General features: G+C 43.7%; 2 protein-coding genes across 2 annotated transcripts in view; one reads left to right on the forward strand and one right to left on the reverse strand.

Moving 5' to 3' along the window:
• The window catches only part of LOC125722755 (NACHT, LRR and PYD domains-containing protein 12-like), a 47,031-nt gene extending 24,115 nt beyond the window's left edge, over positions 1-22,916 (forward strand). Inside the window, exons 7-14 of the mRNA XM_048998944.1 lie at positions 12,537-12,710; positions 14,773-14,946; positions 15,327-15,500; positions 15,738-15,911; positions 16,289-16,462; positions 19,528-19,701; positions 19,816-19,862; positions 21,630-22,916. Coding sequence (XP_048854901.1) covers positions 12,537-12,710; positions 14,773-14,946; positions 15,327-15,500; positions 15,738-15,911; positions 16,289-16,462; positions 19,528-19,701; positions 19,816-19,862; positions 21,630-22,147 — 1,609 coding nt within the window. The 3' untranslated portion in view covers positions 22,148-22,916. The remainder of the gene's footprint in view (positions 1-12,536; positions 12,711-14,772; positions 14,947-15,326; positions 15,501-15,737; positions 15,912-16,288; positions 16,463-19,527; positions 19,702-19,815; positions 19,863-21,629) is intronic.
• LOC125722753 (protein NLRC5-like) overlaps positions 1-23,718 on the reverse strand; it is a 519,818-nt gene that overhangs the window by 398,680 nt on the left and 97,420 nt on the right. The gene's annotated exons all lie outside the window — the stretch shown is intronic.

Consider the following 23,718-nt stretch of genomic DNA (forward strand, 5'->3'; position numbering starts at 1 on the left):
TCACAGGCAGAAGGGTGAGCAGGCCGGAAGGACGTCACTGGTAGTGGAGACGTCGCAGGCAGCAGGGTAGGCAGGATATCTTGAAACTTTGGGGTCTCCAGGCAGCACAGCCCAGGGTGAGTAGGGGAAATAAAATGTGCAGTTAGCCAAAGTAGGGGAGACTAGAGGCAGTGCAAACAGTTAGGTGAGTGCAGTATGTAAGCTCTGGCAGATATGGCTATGGCAGCATAAGTAGGAGGGAGAGGCAGGTGGGAACGCAGACATGGGGAGTCCCTGAATGTCAGCACTCCAATTCCACAAGGGGGTGTGAAGCTAAAGTGACAGACTGACAGTTCAGCTTATCCAAAGCCAATGGCACCGATCCCCACCCAGCTCTACACCTCACAATATAGGTCTGACTGGGAGTGAGGAAATAGCTAGAGTCAGAACTAGTGTCCCTATAAACTAAACTAAACAGGTTTATTTTTAGTCTAGACTTGAATATTGAGTGTCAGCCTGAATCCTACACATCCGGTGGAAGACTATTCCACAGCTGAAGAGCTCTATAAGAGAAAGCTCTGCAGCCTGCTGTAGCTCTTTCTGCCCTGGGTACTAACAGATATCCTGCTACTTGAGATGGAAGAAAGCGAAGATGGTTGAATAAGGCCAGCAGGTTACTAAGGTATTCTAGTGCAAAGGCCATTCAGTGTTTTATAAGTCAGTAGCAGTATTTTGTAGTTAATTCGAGACTAACTGGAAGCCAATGAAGGGAGCATAGAACAGGGCTAATATAATCACATTTTTTAGTTTGTAAGAACTCTGGCTGCTGCATTTTGTACCAGCTGAAGTTTATGTAAGGATGCAGATGGGCACCCAGAAAGGAAGGCATTACAGTATCCAGCCTGGAAGTTATAAAGGTGTCAGTGTTTCCACTTCATGAAAGGAGAGCATCTTCCGAAGCTTGGCTAGGTTCCATACATGATAGAACACAGCTTTAGTGATGCTTTTCATGTGAGCATCGAAACATAAATCTGAATCAACCAGAAGACCAAGATCTCTGACCACTGTGTCAGGTTGGGTAGGAAGACCACCAAGGTTGAGGTTGTCAAACTTATTTCGAGCCGCCTTTGGACCAGTTAACAGTACTTCTGTTTTTCTGTCTTTAACATAAAGAAATTATTTGCCATCCAGCACCAGATATCTAGTCGACAGTCTTCTAACCGAGAGCTGTGATGCATCATCCGGCTTAACAGATATATATAACTCTGTATCATCAGCAAAACAATGAAACCCAACACCATGATTTCTGACAATGTGACTAACATGTACAGTGTACAGTAGCGGCCCAGAACTGATCCCTGGGGGACACCATTGTAGGAATATTTAGCTCAGGTAAATTTTTATATCTCCGCCAATATGTTTTGAAATTAATTACACTTTAATTAATCATTATTTAATGATGTTTATTAAGTAATTGTTATGCTGAATGGTTGGTTGCTCCAAACTCAATTGCGAATCCCCGTGAGTCCGTTATTGTAAGACTAACATGGGATTCATTAATAACCAGTATCGCTTAGTAACCTGGGTTAGAAGGCTCGTCCAGCAAGCTGCATCACCAAGAAATGTAAACGATCGGTAGCGAAGCTCCCCTCATGGCCGATGAGAGAGAGTCTCGTGATATATCAGGCGAGTTTGAGGTTTCAGAGCTTAGTAGCCAGATCGCATAGAGGCAGGGACTATTGTGAGCACTCAATGAACAGAGGTTGAAGTGGTGTAAAAGACGTGCATTTATTCCGAACTAACACTACAACTAACATAAGATGGACATTACACTTAACATAAACAACAAACACGAAATAACGGAATAGAACCAAACAGAATGCAAGATGAAAATGCAGTGACCAGATTTAAAATGGGTAACCTTAAAAGGGAAATACTGTTATCTAAAGCAAGTCCTTTTGGTATTTATGACTAGACTGGTACCACTTTACCGATGATTTTCATTAAACTGGTGTAACCTTTGATACATACAGTTTCATGGTAACCACTGACCGGATTTGGAATCAGGAGTGATTTTCCATTAGTTTGACACCAAACATGCCATACCAGCCTGGCGGGTCACACCTCATACCATCTGTATAAATTAATTAACAATTTCTGATATTATATATGTTAATAAATCTCATCCATATACATTATTCCTCTTTTGCGTTGCACATCAACAGAGGTTGCTACTTTGGATCATTTGTACAGACATTACATGACATATTCACATTTAAATAGCACATCTTACCCTAGGCGTGGCCGTTAGTTTGTTGCAATACCAAATTAAATTGCACATCTGGGAACAATGTATTTTGGTTGGTGTGGCTTTTCCCAATTATCTGCTCTCCAGAATTGATAATATACACATTAATTCAGTCTTTTAATGCAGAATATTAGACGACAAAGTGCTAACAGACCATAAAGATCAGATAAGGGAAAAAATATTAGGTGGTACATTGGGCGGAGCTTAATGCCCCCCTCTGATGTCATAAGAGAAAGTGGCGTATCCTTGATTCTGATTGGTCGAGGGTTTATGCCCATATATGGTATCAATACATGCTTATGCCACGTGCTGCCGATAGGGGGCCATATGGTTTTGGGAGATTGCCGTTATGTCCATATATGGTATCAATGCATGCTTATGCCACGTGTTGCTGATAGGGGGGTATATGTTATGGAAGATTAAACTTTAATAGAATAAAGATATATTACAGGTATGTATTATTGTGTTTTTTTTTTTATTACGTTTTTAAGGAATAATAAAATATAGAGCAGGACGATGGCAAGCAAGCGCATACACGTTCTGCGGGGGAACCGTCCGGCCCGTAGCCGCGTGTTGTTAGTAAGCGCCACGGCATATTTTAAAAGAAAGCTACCCACGCCGACGCCCCTTTCAAAATGGCGACGCCGGCGGAGCGCCTGTTTTACCAAATAAAACCCCTATAACCGTAATGTTTTTAAGGAATGAAGCACTTTTCTGCCAATGTGAATAATAAAGTATAGCGCTCTGAGCATTTTCGATAGCAATAGTCAAAGAATAACGCAGTTAATTCTTGTTTAAACGAGCGCATGTGCTCTCTCTGGCCCCCTCTCATGTTGCTCATGCGCGTAGATCCACACAGCATTTCCTTTATTGAGCCAGCTCGTTGCGTCAAGCAGCTGTGAAATGGCTACCAGCGGAAATTGTTGTCGTGATGTTAACCGAGGGCCCCGGATTGTGAGAAGCATGCCGCCATCCTGGCAGAATGCACACTAATTCTATATTTTATATGCTTATTTGTAAATAGGGTAAAATAATCTATTTCTAATTTAAATAAAAGTCGATCTCTAACACAACACCCCCCTGATTGCTTAGCTACATTTAGCTAAATTTATCTATGTTTGGTTAATCAAAAGGTATAACCAGAACTTGAAAAGATGTATGACACCACATGCTGACCTTTTATTTCAAATAAGCCCCTTTAACCACATCGTTTTTAAGCAATGAAACTCTTTTTCGGCTAATGTGTTATTTAAAATAAAACATCTTAAGCATTTCGACAACAAGAATCAATGAATAATGCAGGCGATCCTTCTTAAAATAACTCTCTCCATGTCGCGCTTGTGCGTGCAGCCACGATACCCACACACCACTGTCTTTTATTGAAAACAGCTGAGGCAAGTCGTTTTCGGGGCTTTAAAGTGTGTATACAATAAGTAAACGTGTGTAAAAGAAGTATAAAATGTGTTATAAAGCACATAGCCAACGATAATTCATAAAGAATTTAAGCATAATAGCCCAGACGTACCATGGCCTATAGCCGGTAGAAATGGAGCTATCCTACGGCCTACAAGATAAAAGCATATGGCACCAAATTGGAAGCGGTAGTCGTTAAAAGAATAAAATACATTATATGAATTTATTAATGCCCCACTCTAAATACGTTTTAAGGCATAATAATTTTAAGGGGCGGCCGGACGCGTCGAAAGGAAAGAGTTGGGCAGTTTTGAATGGAAAAGCAGTAGTTGTGGATTGTTAACGGTTTATTTTTAACAAAATTTTATAACGGTAAAAACGCAGCAATCCTGTTTTTAGGGGGATTTATGCGTATTGCATGTCTAGACATATCGGTCAGCTAATGCCCGCGGCAGTAGGAAACGGGTCGTCGATGCAAGAGCTTTTGGATCCGTGAGCGATAAGCCTATGAGAAGGAAGCGTCAATGAAACAAAATGACCACCGGTTGACAAATTGTTGCAGAGTGCGTGTAACATCTCGTTTATTTTACGTAGCGGTATTTAGCTACGTACTTCATAAACATTTAAAAACTTTGTCAGACTAATACCTTAGTTATTTTAATAATTTAAGGGATAAAAAACATTTGTCGTGTTTGTCAATGTGTTATTTTAAGTAAATGCATTATTTTCCAACGCCAAAAGCCCTGTCATGTTTATTATTTTTATTAAAATGTATAAGGATTGTTTTGTTATAGCGAAATTTTAAATTAATATGAGTGGGATATAAGTCATTTAGGCAACAAGATTTGAGGAAGAACCTAATAGTGGCTGGAAATGACCGACCAGGCAGGCAGAAGTGTGCTTTCCTTATCTCACAAGTCATGGAAGGGGGGTGGGATGGGGGACACATAAGTGTGGGGTAGGAACTGTGGAATCAGGCAGGGGTGTAAGAATTTAGGATATAGTCTTGTTATTTTTAAGAAGGTGTACATGATTATTTTAATTGCATTTAATAGGAACCAGTAAGCTGCATTTAGCACCATGCTGCAAATACACATTAAAAACTTTAAAGAATAAGGTCTTAGTTATTTTAATAAAGACATCCTACAAGGTGCCCACGGCCCTAACTTATATAATCTACAAGCTTGATCTGAGATGCTTGCTGGAGTACAATGCTAAGTTGACAACGGTAACGGAGCTGCAGCCTGTTTGGTAGTTAATGAAACATAGTTCAAATTCAACAGTGTCAGTAGTCATCCACTATGCAGGGAGTCTACAGATTGACTATAACGACCCGTTTATCTGCTGGCTGTCACGATCGGGACGAGCAGAACAGCGATCGTGCGGGCAGGCGGGTAAGAAACAGGCTGGAAGCCGAGAATCAGGGCAAACGAGGGGTTTAATCTTGAGACGAGGGCACGGACATCGACTTACATCAGGTAACATCAATGACAGACCACGTACTCAGGTAAGACACGGACTGAAATACACAGGACTGATTGAAAATAATCAGACACAGCTGGGTACGATCAGGAAAGAACATGTGGGTAATTAGGGGGCGTGGCACACACGAGGAACGGACGGGCCGGGCGTCACAGAACCCCCCCCCCAAAGGCGCGCTTCACCTGGCGATGGACGGGACGAGACAGGGGAACCAGGACCTGAAAAACAAGAACCAAAACCATCAACGCGGGACCGGGAACAACACGGAGACACAGAACAAAGCCAGGGACAGGACGTAAGACAAGAGCTGACAAAGAACCGGGAACGTGGACAGACAGAGAAGAAAAGGAGACACAGAGGGAACAGGCTGGACACATGGGCCAGGAGTGAATGGAGGGAACACAGGAGGATGAGGAGCAGAGACAGGAGGAACAAAGCGAGGGGGAGCAGAGACAGGAGGGACAAAGACGGAAGGAGGAGAGGGGAACGCAGGGACAAAGGCAGGAGCGAAGGGAGACAAGGAGGGGGAATAGAGGGGAGCCCGAGGGAGCCCCTGCGGGCGACGGGAAGTGGCCGGAGGGGCCGCAGGTGGCCGGGAGACCGGAGCCGGAGGGGACCCCGGAGGGGCCGAGGAGACAGGGCGAGTGATCGACGACGGGATAGAGGAGGGAGCTGGAGGGAGCGCCAGGGAAGGGGACGAGGGAGCTGAAAGGGGCCTGGGCGAAGGCAAGGCGAGGGGGGGAGCCGCCGCAGGCAGCGACGTCCTCCGACGAGCCGAAGGTGGAGGCCCCGCAGGCGACCGAGGAGCCGCCGTTGGGGAGCCCGTAGAAGCCCGATGCGAAGCCGGAGGAGGGATCGAGGCCGGGGGACGAGGCCTCGGAGGGGGGCCCACAGGCGACCGCCGACCCGGGGGGCCAGGACTCGCAGGCGCTGATCGCGCCCCAGCGCAGGCGAGGGAGGACGAGCTAGGGGGCAGGGCGGGAGGGACCCCAGTCCTTCACCTGTGTCCCCTCCCCTTACGGGACACAGACATTCTGACCCCAGGTCGGAGTCGAGTTCGCCGGGGCGATGGCCGAGGAGTCACTAAAAGGCTCCCCGAGGGGTCCCATTCGAGCTCCTCCGCCTCTGAGGGAGGAGCAACGGTGAGGTCCTCCGGGACCTCCTCGGGGACTGGGACAAAAGGGGTTAGAGTGGGGTCTTGAACAAGGGCCCCAGGGGCCACAATCATAGGAGGCTGGAGGAGCGCCACGGGCTGCAGTGCTGCAGGCGGCTGCAGAGGGGCCGCCTGCTCCAGGGTTGCAGGCAGTGGGAGCGCCTGCTCCGGGGTTGCAGGCAGTGGGAGCGCCTGCTCCGGGGCTGCAGACTGCTGCAGTCGGAGCGCCTCCTCCGGGGCTGCTGCAGTGGGGGCGCCTTCTCCGGGGCTGCAGGCTGCTGTAGTGGGGGCGCCTGCTCCGGGGCTGCAGGGTGCTGCAGTGGGGGCGCCTTCTCTGGGACTGCAGGCTGCTCCAGCGGGGGCGCCTTCCCCGGGGCTGCAGGCAACTGCTCCCGATGAGCAGGAAGCAGCGGAGCAGTTGGCGCAGACGGCTGGGGACACAACTGCTCCAGCAAAGTCGAATGCTGCCCCAGTAGCTGTGCCGGTGGAGGTTCCGTAGGCAGCACAGGAGGCAGCGAGGACGGCTGTTCGAGCCGCCCTGAAGGCAAGGGAGATAGCTGCTTGCGGGGTGCAGGCGGCGGGACCGGTAGGTCCCGTGCGGGCAGCAAGGGGACGATTTCTTTAAGAAATCGGGGTCCCCGCGGGATCGCGTCCCGGATAGGACTCACCCCCTTGTTAGCCACCCGCTCTAGCCGGAAGTTGTACCGTTCCAATGGAGGCGGTAACTCGGTGGTGGCGGGGCTCTCTCCCCTCGCAGGGAGCACTGCCTGCACGGGCAGCTGAGCTGCGCGGGCGACCGTCAGGTTTGCCAGGGAATTCTCTCCTCCCAAGGTCGGAAGAGGAGCGGGGGAGAGCGTACATGCCCCCAAATTGAGAGTGGGGACAGTCACTAGCTTCCTCTTTTTCCTCTTCTTTCTTTGATATTTGATATAATCGTCGTTATAGTCAATCTGTAGTCTCCCTGCATAGTGGATGACTACTGACACTGTTGAATTTGAACTGTGTTTCATTAACTATCAAACAGGCTGCAGCTCCGTTACCGTTGTCAACTTAGCATTGTACTCCAGCAAGCATTTCAGATCAAGCTTGTAGATTATATAAGCTGGGGCCGTGGGCACCGTGTAGGATGTCTTTATTAAAAAAACCAAGACCTTATTCTTTAAAGTTTTTAATGTGTATTTGCAGCATGGTGCTAAATGCAGCTTACTGGTTCCTATTAAATGCAATTAAAATAATCATGTACACCTTCTTTAAAATAACAAGACTATATCCTAAATTCTTACACCCCTGCCTGATTCCACAGTTCCTACCCCACACTTATGTGTCCCCCATCCCACCCCCCTTCCATGACTTGTGAGATAAGGAAAGCACACTTCTGCCTGCCTGGTCGGTCATTTCTAGCCGTTATTTAGGTTCTTCCTCAAATCTTGTTGCCTAAATGACTTATATCACAATCATACTCATTTAAAATTGCGCTATAACAAAACAATCCTTACACATTTTAATTAAAAACGTAAACAATATGTTTTTTTGACTGAGCAAACTTTTAGTGTTTTTGTGTGCGTGTCCGATACAACTGTAGTTTGTATACCTTTAAACATTAACAAAAACAGTTAATGTCTTTTCTTTAAAATTTACAAGTCTATTTCTGTCTGTTTTTTCGCGATTAGTTAGTAAACGACTAAGTTAGGGTGCTTTGGGGTTTGGTCACACATTTTGATCAGCAACCTAAAGTTAAACTCTAAAGCCCCCCCGACCTCCGGGATGTGTGTGTTTGTGTGCATGCGCGTGAATAAACATTTACTGGAAAACGTATTTATTTAAATTACTAAGACTTTATTCTGTCAAAGTTTTTAAAAATGTGTTTTGATGCATGTCACTAAATGTTGCTTAATAGTACCTAACCGGGGTTGCTCCCCCAGAGACAGTTGCTAGTCCATATCATTTCGCACTTAAAAAATGACAGGGCTTTTGGCGTTGGAAAATAATGCATTTACTTAAAATAACACATTGACAAACACGACAAACGTTTTTTATCCCTTAAATTATTAAAATAACTAAGGTATTAGTCTAACAAAGTTTTTAAATGTTTATGAAGTACGCAGCTAAATACCACTCACTAGTTCCTGCATCTATTAAATTAATAATACGCTGGGTGTGTTTTATTGAAAATAAAACTAACAAAATACAACTAAATTATTTTATTAATTAAATCTTATTGGCTTAAAACTTTATACTAATTTGTCATACGACCGTTTAAGTTACAGCACTTTACCCCGCTGATTAAGCAATTGAAGTTAGATACTTAGATACTCCCCCTAAAACAGGATTGCTGCGTTTTTACCGTTATAAAATTTTGTTAAAAATAAACCGTTAACAATCCACAACTACTGCTTTTACCATTCAAAACTGCCCAACTCTCTTTCCTTTCTAGCTATAAAATCTCGACGCGTCCGGCCGCTCCTTAAAATTATTATACCTTAAAACGTATTTAGAGTGGCGTATTAATAAATTCATATAATGTATTTTATTCTTTTAACGACTACCGCTTCCAATTTGGTGCCATATGCTTTTATCTTGTAGGCCGTAGGATAGCTCCATTTCTACCGGCTATAGGCCATGGTACGTCTGGGCTATTATGCTTAAATTCTTTATGAATTATCGTTGGCTATGTGCTTTATAACACATTTTATACTTCTTTTACACACGTTTACTTATTGTATACACACTTTAAAGCCCCGAAAACGACTTGCCTCAGCTGTTTTCAATAAAAGACAGTGGTGTGTGGGTATCGTGGCTGCACGCACAAGCGCGACATGGAGAGTTATTTTAAGAAGGATCGCCAGCATTATTCATTGATTCTTGTTGTCGAAATGCTTAAGATGTTTTATTTTAAATAACACACTAGCCGAAAAAGAGTTTCATTGCTTAAAAATGATGTGGTTAAAGGGGCTTATTTGAAATAAAAGATCAGCATGTGGTGTCATACATCTTTTCAAGTTCTGGTTATACCTTTTGATTAACCAAACATAGATAAATTTAGCTAAATGTAGCTAAGCAATCAGGGGGGTGTTGTGTTAGAGATCGACTTTTATTTAAATTAGAAATAGATTATTTTACCCTATTTACAAATAAGCATATAAAATATAGAATTAGTGTGCATTCTGCCAGGATGGCGGCATGCTTCTCACAATCCGGGGCCCTCGGTTAACATCACGACAACAATTTCCGCTGGTAGCCATTTCACAGCTGCTTGACGCAACGAGCTGGCTCAATAAAGGAAATGCTGTGTGGATCTACGCGCATGAGCAACATGAGAGGGGGCCAGAGAGAGCACATGCGCTCGTTTAAACAAGAATTAACTGCGTTATTCTTTGATTATTGCTATCGAAAATGCTCAGAGTGCTTTACTTTATTATTCACATTGGCAGAAAAGTGCTTCATTCCTTAAAACCATTACAGTTATAGGGGTTTTATTTGGTAAAACAGGCGCTCCGCCGGCGTCGCCATTTTGAAAGGGGCGTCGGCGTTGGTGCGCATGCGCCAAACGCCGGACTAGCGATCGGCCATTCCGCCCCGCGTTGTTCAAACAGAGTAGTCGCATGTGTTGGTGCTCCGGGGTCGCTTCGTCCTATTTCTTCTAAAAGTTTGCCGCTTACATGCTTTCTCCAACCTGGTAAATATCACTAAAGTCTTTCGTGGTGGTTAAATGTAGTGAGTGCACGCTTCTTGTAAAACAACGGGCTGTATGTTTGTTGGTTTCGTTTGCGCTTGTTTGTTTGCTCTTCTTCTTTCGGGCATGTTTGTTTAAAATCATCTTGCTTTTATTTAAAATATCATTAACGTTTTCCTTTTTTAAAACATTTGGATGCTTTCTTTTAAAATATGCCGTGGCGCTTACTAACAACACGCGGCTACGGGCCGGACGGTTCCCCCGCTGAACGTGTATGCGCTAGCTTGCCGTCGTCCTGCTCTATGTTTTGTTATTCCTTAAAAACATGTAATGTATTTTTATTCTATTAAAGTTTAATCTCCCAAACCATATACCCCCCATCGGCAACACGTGGCATAAGCGTGTATTGATACCATATATGGACATAACGGCAATCTCCCGAAACACTAATATTGTCTAAGGACGCACACAAACATAACTGGATATCGAGTCTAGTAGTCATGAGTAAAGTATTATATAGGGAATACACAGGCCAAACTTAAAAGAAACTTTCCTTAGGGTGTTGGGTGAATGTGTGGTATGTAATGCAGGATGTATGGGGAGGGGGTTGCATGTCGAGTTGAGGGGCCCCTATCCTTGAGGTCCACTCTCCTGTCCGTAGGTCTTTAAATCTTTGGGCCATAAAATATGGAATGTTGGCCTGTGTGTGTTTCTGTGTGTGAGCCGTTTGTGCGTGTGGGGTCACTGACCCCCCCTTTTGTGCCTAGGCCAGCGAGTACTTCTCATACCAGGCTAGGCCTTGTCTCAGGCAGCCTGGAATCTCAGCCCTGTCGTATGTGTGTGTGTGATACTACACTATATTTGACTTTAGTGATCTTGGAAGATTCATTGTTCATGCTGACAAACTGATAATGATCAGTTAAATAGGAGCCAAACCAAGAGATAGACCGGGAGCCCAGAGGGGTCAGCCTAGCGGAAAACGAACCAATTTCCCTTAGTGTAATCTTGCTGGGGGCATATGACAGTTCATCAGAATACAATAACAATGGTGATTGGAGGTGAAGAACTACAAAGAGATGATCCCGCAAGACTAAGGAGAAGAATTTCAAATGTGTTAAAGCTATAAGCACTTTGCTCAGACACTCCTAGGTCAGACTGAAATATTGCAGCAGCACCAGCACCTTTGCCATCTGGTCGAGGGTTATGCTGTAATCAGCTGGAGTCATTTTGGATTCATTTAGTGCCATGAATGAATAAAACCCGGCTGGGGAGGGAGGGGGCAGCTTTTAGTCACTATGGGCCCAAACTCTGGAATTCTCTCCCAGAAAACCTGAGAGCTACTGAATGTCTCAGTACTTTCAAAACTGGGCTGAAAACGTATCTTTTTCACCACCGCATATAATAATCTATTATAATCAGTTTTATTATTTTACACATTTATTAATATCAGTAATTGTGGGGATGGGTCGCTCCCCCCCAGAAGACATATGGGCCAGAGGCCCCTATGAGGGAGGGACCCCTAAAGAGAACATGGGTGATTAAAGTCCTTTATGATGGTATTTTTTTATTTTTATTTTATTTTTTAAAACATTTTTACTCTATTTTTTATTTCTTTTGCGCTTATTGTTATTTGTTCTGAGTTTATTTGAATTTGAGTTGAGAAGCTCAAAATTCCCACCAGAAAGCTGCACTTGAATGACTGACATTCTGGCTGCTGACTCAGAGATAGAAGTTGGTGATGTGACAATACTGAACTTACAAGAATGGCGAACGCATGGTTACTGCAAGGGACAATGCTTGTGAAATTCTGTGCAATGTTTCTTTTTAACTGCTTCAGAATCTTTGGCTAGAAAGCTGAACTGAAAGCTGAACTGTTATCTTGCTTTGTATGTAGCCTAAGCGCGTTTCCCCAGCAAAGACGATAATCGCCGGTTAGTCACTGTCAGATATCGACACCGGGATACTTGTCTGATTACGCTCATTACCGATAATATCATCATATCACCCAGACGTAATTGGTGATTTGACATGTTCCCAGGTATAACAATACAGGGAGAAAAAGGATTTTACTCATGGGATCAGGAATCCAAGTGCCAGTTGCTGCTGCATTAGCTGCTGGGAATGTTCACATCTCCTCCTTTCAGTGATACGTGTCGAGTGTAGGGACACCTGGCAGAAAGATGGCTAAGGACTGCACTGGAAGCTCTGGTCTGACTGTTATGGGAGGGTTCATGTCCATCTTGCTGTTGTGTTCCTATATATTCCAGTATATTCTGTGATTTTTGGCTGTAGCTTCTACTTAATGTTTTTACCTCTAGTTTTGAGCAAAGATGCACTGACTCACAATTAGTGATCATATGACTGCAGCAGATTGTCAGGAGGCACAGAACACTCTGCAGACTATAATTCATTTTGAAGTGTAAGCTGTGCTGCTAATTATACTGAAAACAAATGCTTATTGTAATGCTTTGTATTTTACTAATGTGTAGGATGTGTATATGTCTGTCTTAAAGTGTTTTCTGTTTCAGGCTGAACAGCTGTGATCTCATAGATAAACACTGTGAAGTGCTGTCTTCAGCTCTAAGATCAAACTCCTCAGCCCTGAGAGAGCTGGACCTGAGTGACAATAACCTGAAGGATTCAGGAGTGAAGCTGCTCTCTATTGCACTGGGGGATTTACACTGTAAACTGGAGATATTGAGGTCAGTATTACTGGGTATTCCACACTGTAAACTGGAGATATTGAGGTCAGTATTACATTTACATTTACTGAATTTGTCAGACGCCCTTAGCCAGAGCGACTTACATAAGTGCTTTGAGACTCTGCGATGAATTTCCGATGCTAGCTCAATAAGGACCAAAGCTATGAATACCATCTGTCTGAAAACTCCATTGAGAGGTGCAGAATTTTTTATTTTTTTTAACACACACACACACCAGAGAAGAGCCGAGTAAGAATACAGAAGTACTACGTCAGGTATTTCTGAAAAAGGAATGTTTTGAGTCGTTGCTTGAAGACGTTCAAGGATTCAGCTGTTCGGACATCTAGGGAGAGTTCATTCCACCAATTAGGTGCCAGGACAGAGAAGAGCCGAGATGTGTGTCTTCCTTGTGCCTTGAGGGGAGGTGGGACCAGTCGAGCAGTACTGGATGATCGGAGAGATTGTGGTGTAGTGCGGGGTGTGATGAGGTCCTTTAGGTAGGATGGTGCCAGAGAATTTTTGGCTTTGTATGCGAGCATCAGTGTTTTGAATCTGATGCGGGCAGCTACAGGAAGCCAGTGGAGGGAGCGCAGCAAAGGAGTGGTGTGGGAGAACTTGGGAAGGTTGAAAACAAGATGAGCAGCTGCATTCTGAATCAGTTGGAGTGGACGAATGGCGCTCAGTGGTAAACCCGCTAGAAGCGAGTTGCAGTAGTCAAGGCGTGAGATGACGAGGGACTGGACGAGTATCTGGGTAGCCTGAGTGGAAAGAAATGGACGTATCCTCCTGATGTTAAAGAGGAGAAACCGACAAGAGCGAGAAAGACTGGCGATATGTGAGGAAAATGACAACCGATCATCTATGGTAACTCCATGGTTTCTAGCAGAAACCGAACGATGGATCAGGGAGTTGTCGAAAGAGATCGCAAGGTCCTGGAGGGGGGATGAGTCAGCCGGGTTGTAAAGCAGCTCAGTTTTACTAGTGTTGAGTTTTAGCTGGTGAGTGGTCATCCAAGATGAGATGTCTGCCAAGCATGTAGAGATCTTAGTGGAGACATGAGTGTCTGAGGGAGGGAAGGAGAGGATGAATTGAGTGTCATTGGCATAGCAGTGGTAGGAGAAGCCATGTGAGGATATAACTTCGCCAAGAGATTTAGTATAGAGGGAGAATAGGAGAGGGCCAAGAACCGAGCCCTGAGGGACACCGGTGGAAAGACAACGTGGAGTAGATGTGGATCCATTCCATGTCACTTGGTATGTTCGGCCTTCTAGGTAGGAAGCCAGCCAGCGCCAGGCCAGGCCACCAATGTCAAGACTCCTAAGGATGGATAGGAGAGTTTTGTGTTTGACCGTGTCAAATGCTGCTGATAGGTCAAGAAGGATGAGCACAGATGACAGTTTGGCTGATCTGGCAGCATGTAGCTTCTCAGTGACTGCTAAGAGGGCAGTCTCTGTAGAGTGAGCTGCTTTAAAGACAGACTGATTAGGATCCTGGAGGTTGTTCTGAGAGAGATACAGAGAAAGCTGGTTGTAGACTGTACGTTCGAGGATTTTTGAAAGGAAGGAAAGAAGTGATGCTGGTCGGTAGCTGCAAGTGTCTGAGGGATTCCACTATTAGAGTATTCCACTCTGTAAACTGGAGATACTGAGGTCAGTATTACTGGGTATTCCACAATGCAAACTGGGGAGACAGGTCAGTATTGCTGGGTATTTCACACTATGAGGGGGAGATACTGAGGTCAGTATTACTGGGTATTCCAAGCTATGAGGGGCGATACTGAGGTCAGTATTACTGGGTATTCCACACTGTAAACTGAGGATACTGAGGTCAGTATTACTGGGTATTCCACACTGTAAACTGAGGATACTGAGGTTAGTATTACTGGGTATTCCACACTATAAAGAGGAGATAGTGAGCAATTAGCCAAAGGAAAGAGAGGAGGGGTCCTGCCTGGTCTTAGACACTAAACTGTTATTCTTGAATTATTTATTAGAGTAGTCACGTTTATTTAATAATTGTAATGGTGTATTATTTATTGGGGAGTTTCTGTCTCTCTCTGCAGGCTGTCAGGCTGTAGAGTCACAGAAGAAGGCTGTTCTTCCCTGGCTTCAGCTCTGAAGTTAAACCCCTCACACCTGAGAGAGCTGGATCTGAGCTACAATCACCCAAGAGACTCAGGAGTGAAGCTGCTCTCTGCCGTACTGGAGGATCCCAGCTGTAAACTGGAGAAGCTGCAGTGAGTACAGAATATGCGTTTTACACAAAAGTAACTGGACAACAAGAAAACCCACAAGGCCTTTCAGCAGTTACATAATAAACAAACACAAACCGCTTCTGTTTTCTTCTCCTACGTCCTTATATCCCACAATCTTATCAGCCCTCGATCCATGCTAGAAATAATTAAGCAGTGAAGCAGGAAACATCCATTCAACCATATAATCCATGCAAAGCATTTGTCTTGGTTACTGGGTATTCCACACTATAAACTGGGGACACTGAGGTCAGTATTACTGGGTGTTCCACACGGTACACTGGGGATACTGTGAGCAATTAACTAAGGGAAAGGGAGGAGGGTGCCTGCCTTGTCTTAGACACTAAACTGTAATTCTTTTTCAGGCTGAACAGCTGTAATCTTATTATGAAACACTGTGAAGTGCTGTCTTCAGCTCTAAGATCAAACTCTTTCCCCCTGAAAGAGCTGGACCTGAGTGAGAATACCTTGAAGGATTCAGGAGTGAGGCTGCTCTCTGCTGCACTGGGGGATTTGCATTGTAAACTGGAGATATTGAGGTCAGTATTACTGGGTATTCCACACTATAAACTGGGAATACTGAGATCAGTATTGCTGGGTCTTCCACACCGCAAACTGGGGGTACTGAGGTCAGTATTACTGGGTATTCAAGACTGTAAACTGTAATTATTGAAAGGAGTCACAGTACACGAAGGTAGTCACATTTACTTAAAACTAATACTTGTATTGTTGAGGAGATCTTATTTATCAGAGTGTTTTTGTCTGTCTCTCTGCAGGCTGTCAGGCTGTAGAGTCACAGAAGAAGGCTGTTCTTCCCTGGCTTCAGCTCTGAGGTCAAACCCCTCACACCTGAGAGAGCTGGATCTGAGCTACAATCACCCAGGAGATTCAGCAGTGAAGCTGCTCTCTGCTGTACTGGAGGATCCCAGCTGTAAACTGGAGAAGCTGCAGTGAGTACAGAATATTCATTTTACAGAAACGTAACTGGACATCAAGAAAACCCACAATGCCTTTCAGCAGTTAAATAATAAACAAACACAAACAGCTTCTGTTTTCTTCTCCTACTTCCTTATATCCCACAATATTATCAGCCTTAGATCCATGCTAGAAATGATTAAGCATTGAAGCAGGAAACATCCATTCAACCATATAATCCATGCAAAATATTTGTGTTGGTTAGCAAAGTTAACGGCACTGTTAGTTAAACATGCTGACTTTAACGTGTTACGAGCGAAAAAATAATGGATACCAAACATAATCGGGACAGTCTCTTTGAATACAGTGCTGCCGTGTAAAAAGTGGATTTAAAAGTGTTTAATTTTTTAAGGGTGGGCCGGTGTGAACTCACAGAGAAATGCTGTGAGGCACTGGCTTCAGCTCTTAGATCAAACTCCTCACCCCTGAGAGAGCTGGACCTGAGTGACAATGACCTGCAGGATTCAGGAGTGAAGCTGCTCTCTGGTGGACTGGGGGATTCACACTGTAAACTGGAGATACTGAGGTCAGTCTTACTGGGTTTTCCACACTGTAAACTGTGGGTAGTGAGGTGAGTATTACTGGGTATTCCACACTGTAAACTGTGTGTAGTGAGATGAGTATGACTGGGTTTTTCACACTTTATGCTTGAAATACTAAGGTAGAAAATAACTAATGATTTCAAAATAAAGCAGGAGTATTTAAGTCTATAGATTAACTTAAAAAACCATAGACTCTAAGTGGAATGTTGAAAAGATGATTGCATTGGAGGCTAAGGATGACATTAAAAGTTTCTTCCAATATTTTAACTCCCAAAGAGCTCTAAAAGCTGAAATCACTCATCTGCAGGATAGTAAGGGCCTTATAATTGAAAATGAAGATTGATATAGTAAATGAGTCTAATGATTTTTTTACACGGGTGTTCACAGTAGAGGACATGATTAACTTACCATCATTTAGTACAAATACAGTGTCGTATATAAACAATATACAGTCCCTCCACAATTATTGGCTTGTAAAGGCCCTTGTAAAGATTTGTAAAAAGGGTTAGACAAAAATCCACCTGGCGAAGCAGCTTCATCTCACACTGAAAAAATGAGAAAAATCCAACCTTTCATTGAAATAAATTTATTCAAAGAAAAACAAATCCATCCATACATCCATCCATTTTCAAAATCGCTTCTCCTACTGGGTCACAGGGGGTTCGGAGCCTATCCCAGAAGCAATGGGCACGAGGCAGGGAACAACCCAGGATGGTTGTAATCATTTGATTTGATTTGATTTGATTCAAACCCTTTATTGCTGTTGCAATATACCATGTCACTAGTCACAAGTACCAGCGAAAAGCAGGCCATCGCCCGACCTTACATATACAACATCACAGTAGGGGGTAGACCGGCCGGGAGACAGGGGAGGAGAGAAAAAGAGAAACAGGATGACATGAGGAGGAGAAAACACCTCAGCAACATAAGCACATGATCACTACATCGTACAACATGAAAAGACACGACTCGCAACGGGTGAGGGAATGGGGAGGTGGAGGTAGTCCAGCATAGACAAACAGCCATCCGGTCCTGCAGCCATGGAGGGCTGGGGGTATGAAGCGGCGAAGGCGTTGGATGGGGGGAGGGTGCAAGTCCTTGGGATTGGGGGAGAGGAATGCAAGAGAGTCTCACTGCCTGTTCTTCCGGGGGAGCTTTTTGTTCAGCAGCAGCCTTGGCCAAGGCCAGTGCTGATTGAGGGGAGCCAGAAGCTTGATAGAATAAGGTTGTTTGGGTTTCCGTGCGAGAAGCTGTAATTTCCAGCTCCTCTAATGTCCACGCTGGTCTCCGCCATCCAATAAGTTTTGCAAAGCTGTGAGCTTCTCCATGATGTTATCCAGTTTCACAGTCTGAGTGCTAACAGCTCTGCCCACTCCATCAATCATTCCGGCCAGCCTAGTGGGGCTTTGAGAGGCTGTCACGGTCTTCTTCAATTTTGATGAACCAGGGCAATGCCTAATCCAATAAGCATAATACCTGTAATCATAGTTCCGAATAGGTAGATGTCTTCAATGTCCTCCACGGAAAGAGCTGCCAGGCACACGACCCTCCACCGCTCCCATCCGTCCATCGTGTAGCCAGCCGCGTACGTTCCCGCTGGACAGTTAGGTTCCCCCGAACCCAGGCTTCTCGTTGAGAAGATGGTGTCAATTGCGTTGAGAGACCAGCTGATCAAATCCATAATTTCTCGTAGTTTGGAGAGCAGAGCAGAGAGAGTCTTCAAGTATAAGACAGTAGACTAGACGAGACGAGAGGAGCGAAGCAGGGAAGATAAGGGGAGGGAGAGGGAGAGAAGTGCGACCGCCTCTGCTGAGAGCCAGAGAGATATATCCCATGGTTTTACTATGGATATATGGATATATCATGGTTTTACTATGGGTATGCTGAGCAGTATTGACTAAATAATCTACTGTATGGATGTTGTCTGAGGCATGTCTTGTCTTGATGAAGTCTCTCTGATCATGATGGATTATAGTAGGAATGACTGTCTGTAACTGAGTGGTGAGAACTTTTGTAATGATTTTCAAGCCTGTATTCATTAGTGAGAATGGCGGGTAACTGGAGGGTTGTGTTTGGTCTTTATCAGGTCTCAATAACACTGTAATGGCCGGTAACTGAAGGGTTGTGTTGGGTCTTTATCAGGTCTCAATAACACTGTAATGGCCGGTAACTGAAGGGTTGTGTTGGATCTTTATCAGATCTCAATGACACTGTAATAGTCGGAAACTGGAGGGTTGTGTTGGGTCTTTATCAGGTCTCAATGACACTGTAATGCCCGGGAACTGGAGTGTTGTGTTGGGTCTTTATCAGGTCTCAATGACACTGTAATGGCCGGTAACTGGAAGGTTGTTTTGGGTATTTATCAGATCTCAATGACACTGTAATGGCCGGTAACTGGAGGGTTGTTTTAGGTCTTTATCAGGTCTCAATGACACTGTAATGGTCACTATGCTCATATGTAATGGGATTTGTGATGTATGTTTACTGTAATTTCTCTTACCAGTCTATTGAAGAGTGGAGATAATATGTCCCAAAAATGTGAATAGATTTCTGCAGGGTAACCATCGGGTCTGGCGATTGGTTGTTAGGCATTTGGTTGAGGACCTTATGGAGTTTTTCTGATGTTAATGGTGCATCAAGCAGAGGTGGAGATTTCAGGTATAGGGAGTACAAATCCAGACCAAGATTTTGTTTCAACAAACCAGTTGAGTCTCTGTGACTGTGACTCTTTATATTCATCTGGTTGGTTGAAACAAAATCTTGGTCTGGATTTGTACTCTCTGGACCTGAAATCTCCACCTCTGGCATCAAGGGCATCTGCTGTTTCATTGGTTAATATGGGTAAATCTAGATTATTTAAAAATGATTCTATATCAACTGGATCTGGTTCTTGTTCTGAGAAGTATAGGTTCTTATAAAATGTTAAAAAGATGTAAATTTTGCGTGTTTATTGAAATATTTATTAGAGAAGTCACTTTTGCTTAAAAGTAATGCTTGTAATACAGAGGTGATCTTATTTATTATGGAATTTTTGTCTCTCTCTCTGCAGGCTGTCAGGCTGTAGAGTCACAGAAGATGGCTGTTCTTCCCTGGCTTCAGCTCTGAGGTCAAACCCCTCACACCTGAGAGAGCTGGATCTGAGCTACAATCACCCAGGACACTCAGGAGTGAAGCTGCTTTCTGCTGTACTGGAGGATCCCAGCTGTAAACTGGAGAAGCTGAAGTGAGTACAGAGTGTGTGTCTGACACGCTACAGATACTTATGCATGTATGTGAAGAAGAGGCACCAATAAATAAATGGATACAGCAGTACTATGTCATTCTGCTTCTCCTGTAGTGTGGATCACGGTGGAGAGTGCAGGACCAGACCAGGCTTACAGAAATGTAAGTGTCTTTGCATGTTTTTTATTAATAATACCATGAATACTATGTTATGGTTGTATTCACAACATCAATTGTTGTGATGAGTGTGACTTTTTGCACTGTGTGTAGATGGATTTCCATGTGTGTGTTTAGGTGAGTTTCATGTCATTTTAGACAACATCCAAACGAGAAACATAATATTAAAATCATCACCAAAACACTATCAATTCATTTAATCCTTTTTAAAAATATATATTTTTAATGCTTTATAGTTGCTCGTTTTGTCTTTGTGTTGGAGTGCAGGATGGTTAAAATATATTCTGATGTAGTTGTATATCTTTCACAAAAAAAGAAACTCTTTGCATTTGCTCTTTTTGCGGATGCCGGTGAGTGTGTGTTTTCTGTGTGAGATTCGCTAATATTGTCCTAAGACGGCACCCGTAGGCAGTGACACTGGATTCTCTCCTCAAGTGCAAAATGTGAATTTGCAGTTTTATAGGTGGGTCTGGAACACTCATTAATATTCATGAGAGAATATTACTGATTTGTCACTGATTCCCCTAAACCAGGGGATCCCAAATCCAGTCCTGCAGTTCTGCACATTCTTGGGTTTCCCCTCATTTAACACACCTGATTCAAGTCCTTGTGCTAAATACCACACAGCTTTTGAGCTGAATCATTTATGGAGGATCATGGAAAGAACTAAGCTACACAGGGCTCTAGCCCCCCAGGACTGGATTTGGACACCCCTGCCTTAGACAGAAGAAACAGAAAAAAACTTCTCCCGATCCATGGCGCTAAAAGGAATTTGCACTTGGGACACATTGATTTGTGGCGGAAAATATCAAATTTCATTTCGGCGCCCATGTTAACAGATTAGAGCGGCCGCGTGCGCGAGATGCGGGGCTCACGCCTCACGGCAGCGGCGCCGCGTCTAGAGTCGCGCGCGCGGTAAGCGGTTCTCTATGGAAGCGTATTGCATTCATCTGAAAAAAATCAAGTCTGTTTTTCCTAATTTACGTAATAATCATCCTGTTTTTTCCGAATTAATGAGATGATAATCCCATTTTTCTGAGCAATATTTTTCAGTTTTTCTGAATTAATGAGAAACTTTGTGTCGTTTAATCTGCTTTTATTGATAGTTTGTAGACGGTATTATCATTAGTTTGCCGGCTTTGCGCGGCACCTATTCCGCCCCGCTTGACACTGCAGTGTTTCTTCCGGTTCAGTAGATACAGTATGACATGCTTCACGGAAATAAGCCGATGCATGTGAAATACATTCAGACCGGCTTTGCTGTGATTAAAGACCATGTCAGACAATCGCTGCAAGTACTGGATCCTCATGGAGCGCAACTCCGGCGCCGGAATCATCGTTTGTATCAGTATCCTGGTCCAAACTTTTATCAAATATCACTTTAAATATGTAATAATATTACTTAAATATTCTGTTATTGATGGCCATTTTCAAGCCGTACGCGCCGGAATTAGCGGTTAGAAGGAAAGAGACTGATTTTAGTATTGATCTCTGGTGCTGTTTTGTGGTAAATATGCGTCTGATGAATATGTCTGATAAATGAATGTCTCTGCTTTGTCATTTTATTTACCCGTAATTAAGCTGTTTGTTTAGCTCGCGCCGCATTTTGGTGGCTCTTCCCTCCATTTTCTGAGCTGTTTCATAAGCTTCAGTTCCCGCTTCGTTAGGGGAAGCTGTGCTGTTTTTATATCGTACAGAAACATAAAGTACAGGCTGCCTGATGGGATTAATAATTCTTCCTCCTGCCTACAGACTCCTGCCACCTGACGCTGGACCCCAACACAGCAAACAGATTCCTGTCTCTGTCAGGGGGGAACAGGAAGGTGACATGGGGGGCAGAGCAGCCATATCCTGATCATCCAGAGAGATTTGACAGCTGGGAACAAATTCTGTGCAGAGAGAGTCTGAGTGGCCGCTGTTACTGGGAGGCTGAGTGGGATGGAGATGCTGCCTGCATAGGAGTGACTTATAAAGGGATCAGGAGGAAAGGAGGGAGTGACTGTCTGCTTGGATTCAATGACAAGTCATGGTGTCTGTGGTGTGATCCTGTCAGTTACTCTGTCCGGCACAATAATAAACAGACTCTCATACCCATACGGGCCTCAGGGCCCCACAGAGTAGGATTGTATCTGGACTGGGGGGCTGGTGCTCTGTCCTTCTACAGAGTCTCCTCTGATGGACTGACCCCCCTGCACAGATTCACCTCCTCATTCACTGAGTCCCTCTATCCAGGGTTTCGGGTTTATTGTGACTCCTCAGTGTCACTCTGACGTGTTGCTGGTTCTCCTGGCAAAAAGGTAAAATCTCTGCTTTTAAACCTTTATAATCCTTTTTACTCTGAAATGTACAGTATTGTGCAAAAGTCTTAGGCAGACAAAGAAAATGATGTTTAGATTATCCTCCTGTTGGTGTAAAACTATGATATGATGCCTGTCAGTGTGTCAGCTTCGCCATTTCAGAACCTCTGCTAAAATCATCCTAGTATTTACAGTGACCGTCCAGTGCAGCCATGTATTTTTTGACTTGGCCACTAGCAGACCTCATACAGTTAGTCAATCTCTCACTGACTTTTTAAATCAATATATTTAATTATTTAATTGAGCTGTTGGTGAAATTTAACAATCGTGGAACGGCTGAGGTGCCCCTGAGGAGAAGTTTGGGAACTGAAGCAGTGTTCATCTAGCCATCCAACTAGATATCAGTAACTTTTTAGGAAACAGAAGAAATTATTACTAGTTTTTATTGTGTTACTCTTAATTTGTTCTAATGTTAAATTGAGTTTTTTGTTCTAAGCCAAAAATACACTTGCTACCCAGATAAACAGCTTTAAACATTTCTTTGGACTGCCTAAGACTTTTGCAGAGTACTGTATGTTTGACAAGAAATAAATAAATAAATAAATAAAAATTCAGTGAGCTGAATAAACATGAAAAATATAGTTTTATGCTTTTCCTCTCTGACTAAAATGTAACTAAATGTAATCCTGATTGGGGGGGGGGCTTTCCCTCTCCCCTGTATATGTATATTTTTTATATTTATGTCTGTACAGGGAGGAAATACAGTAAACAATCACAATAAAGGCTTTCTGTTCTGTCCTATTAATGTCCTGCTTCAGCGTCACCCAAAGCATAACTGAATAACATAATGAAACCACAGTCTGCTGGATTAAGTTAAATTCACTGTATTACTGTAGCTGAACATAACTGACACAATGACACTCAATCAACGTGTATACTGTAATAATCATTTAACTGGAGACATAACAGACAAAAAACACTGGAAAATATGTCCTGTTAATGTCCTGGTTCAGTGGATTAAAGTAAATCAATTTATTAATGTATTTGAATAAATAATAAAATTTGTTTTGTTAGATAATTAAACTCAAATTCTGATAAACTCAGCCCACTGTAAAAGGTCCGGTTGCTCCCCCGTCGGACAGAACGGCCAGGTGCCCAGGCAGCCTTATCCCTCGCCCCCCCTTATCTGCCTGACCCAGATAAATTGATGCATAGATAGATACTGCATCCATTGTCCCCTCACGCCCCTGGCTGATAAAAGCCACTAAATTTATCTGCATGCATCATTATTAATAACAGACGTGTAAGAATACACACAGACATCCATTAACAATCCACCATTGGATTCATTATCTATTGCAGATTAACATTCTATACAGTGACTGTAGTCAGTTATAATGTCTCTGTATCAAGTCGATGCCATATTTATTACATCCACTGGACACGTCAGTTCACAGAACCAGCGATACTTACGGAAACAATGTGTATTTTTCAGGGCCGCCACTAGGTGAAACACAGATTACTACACAGATTACTAAATAAAA

The sequence above is a fragment of the Brienomyrus brachyistius genome, unplaced genomic scaffold, assembly GCF_023856365.1.
Source record: "Brienomyrus brachyistius isolate T26 unplaced genomic scaffold, BBRACH_0.4 scaffold42, whole genome shotgun sequence".
NCBI classification, from domain to species: domain Eukaryota; kingdom Metazoa; phylum Chordata; class Actinopteri; order Osteoglossiformes; family Mormyridae; genus Brienomyrus; species Brienomyrus brachyistius.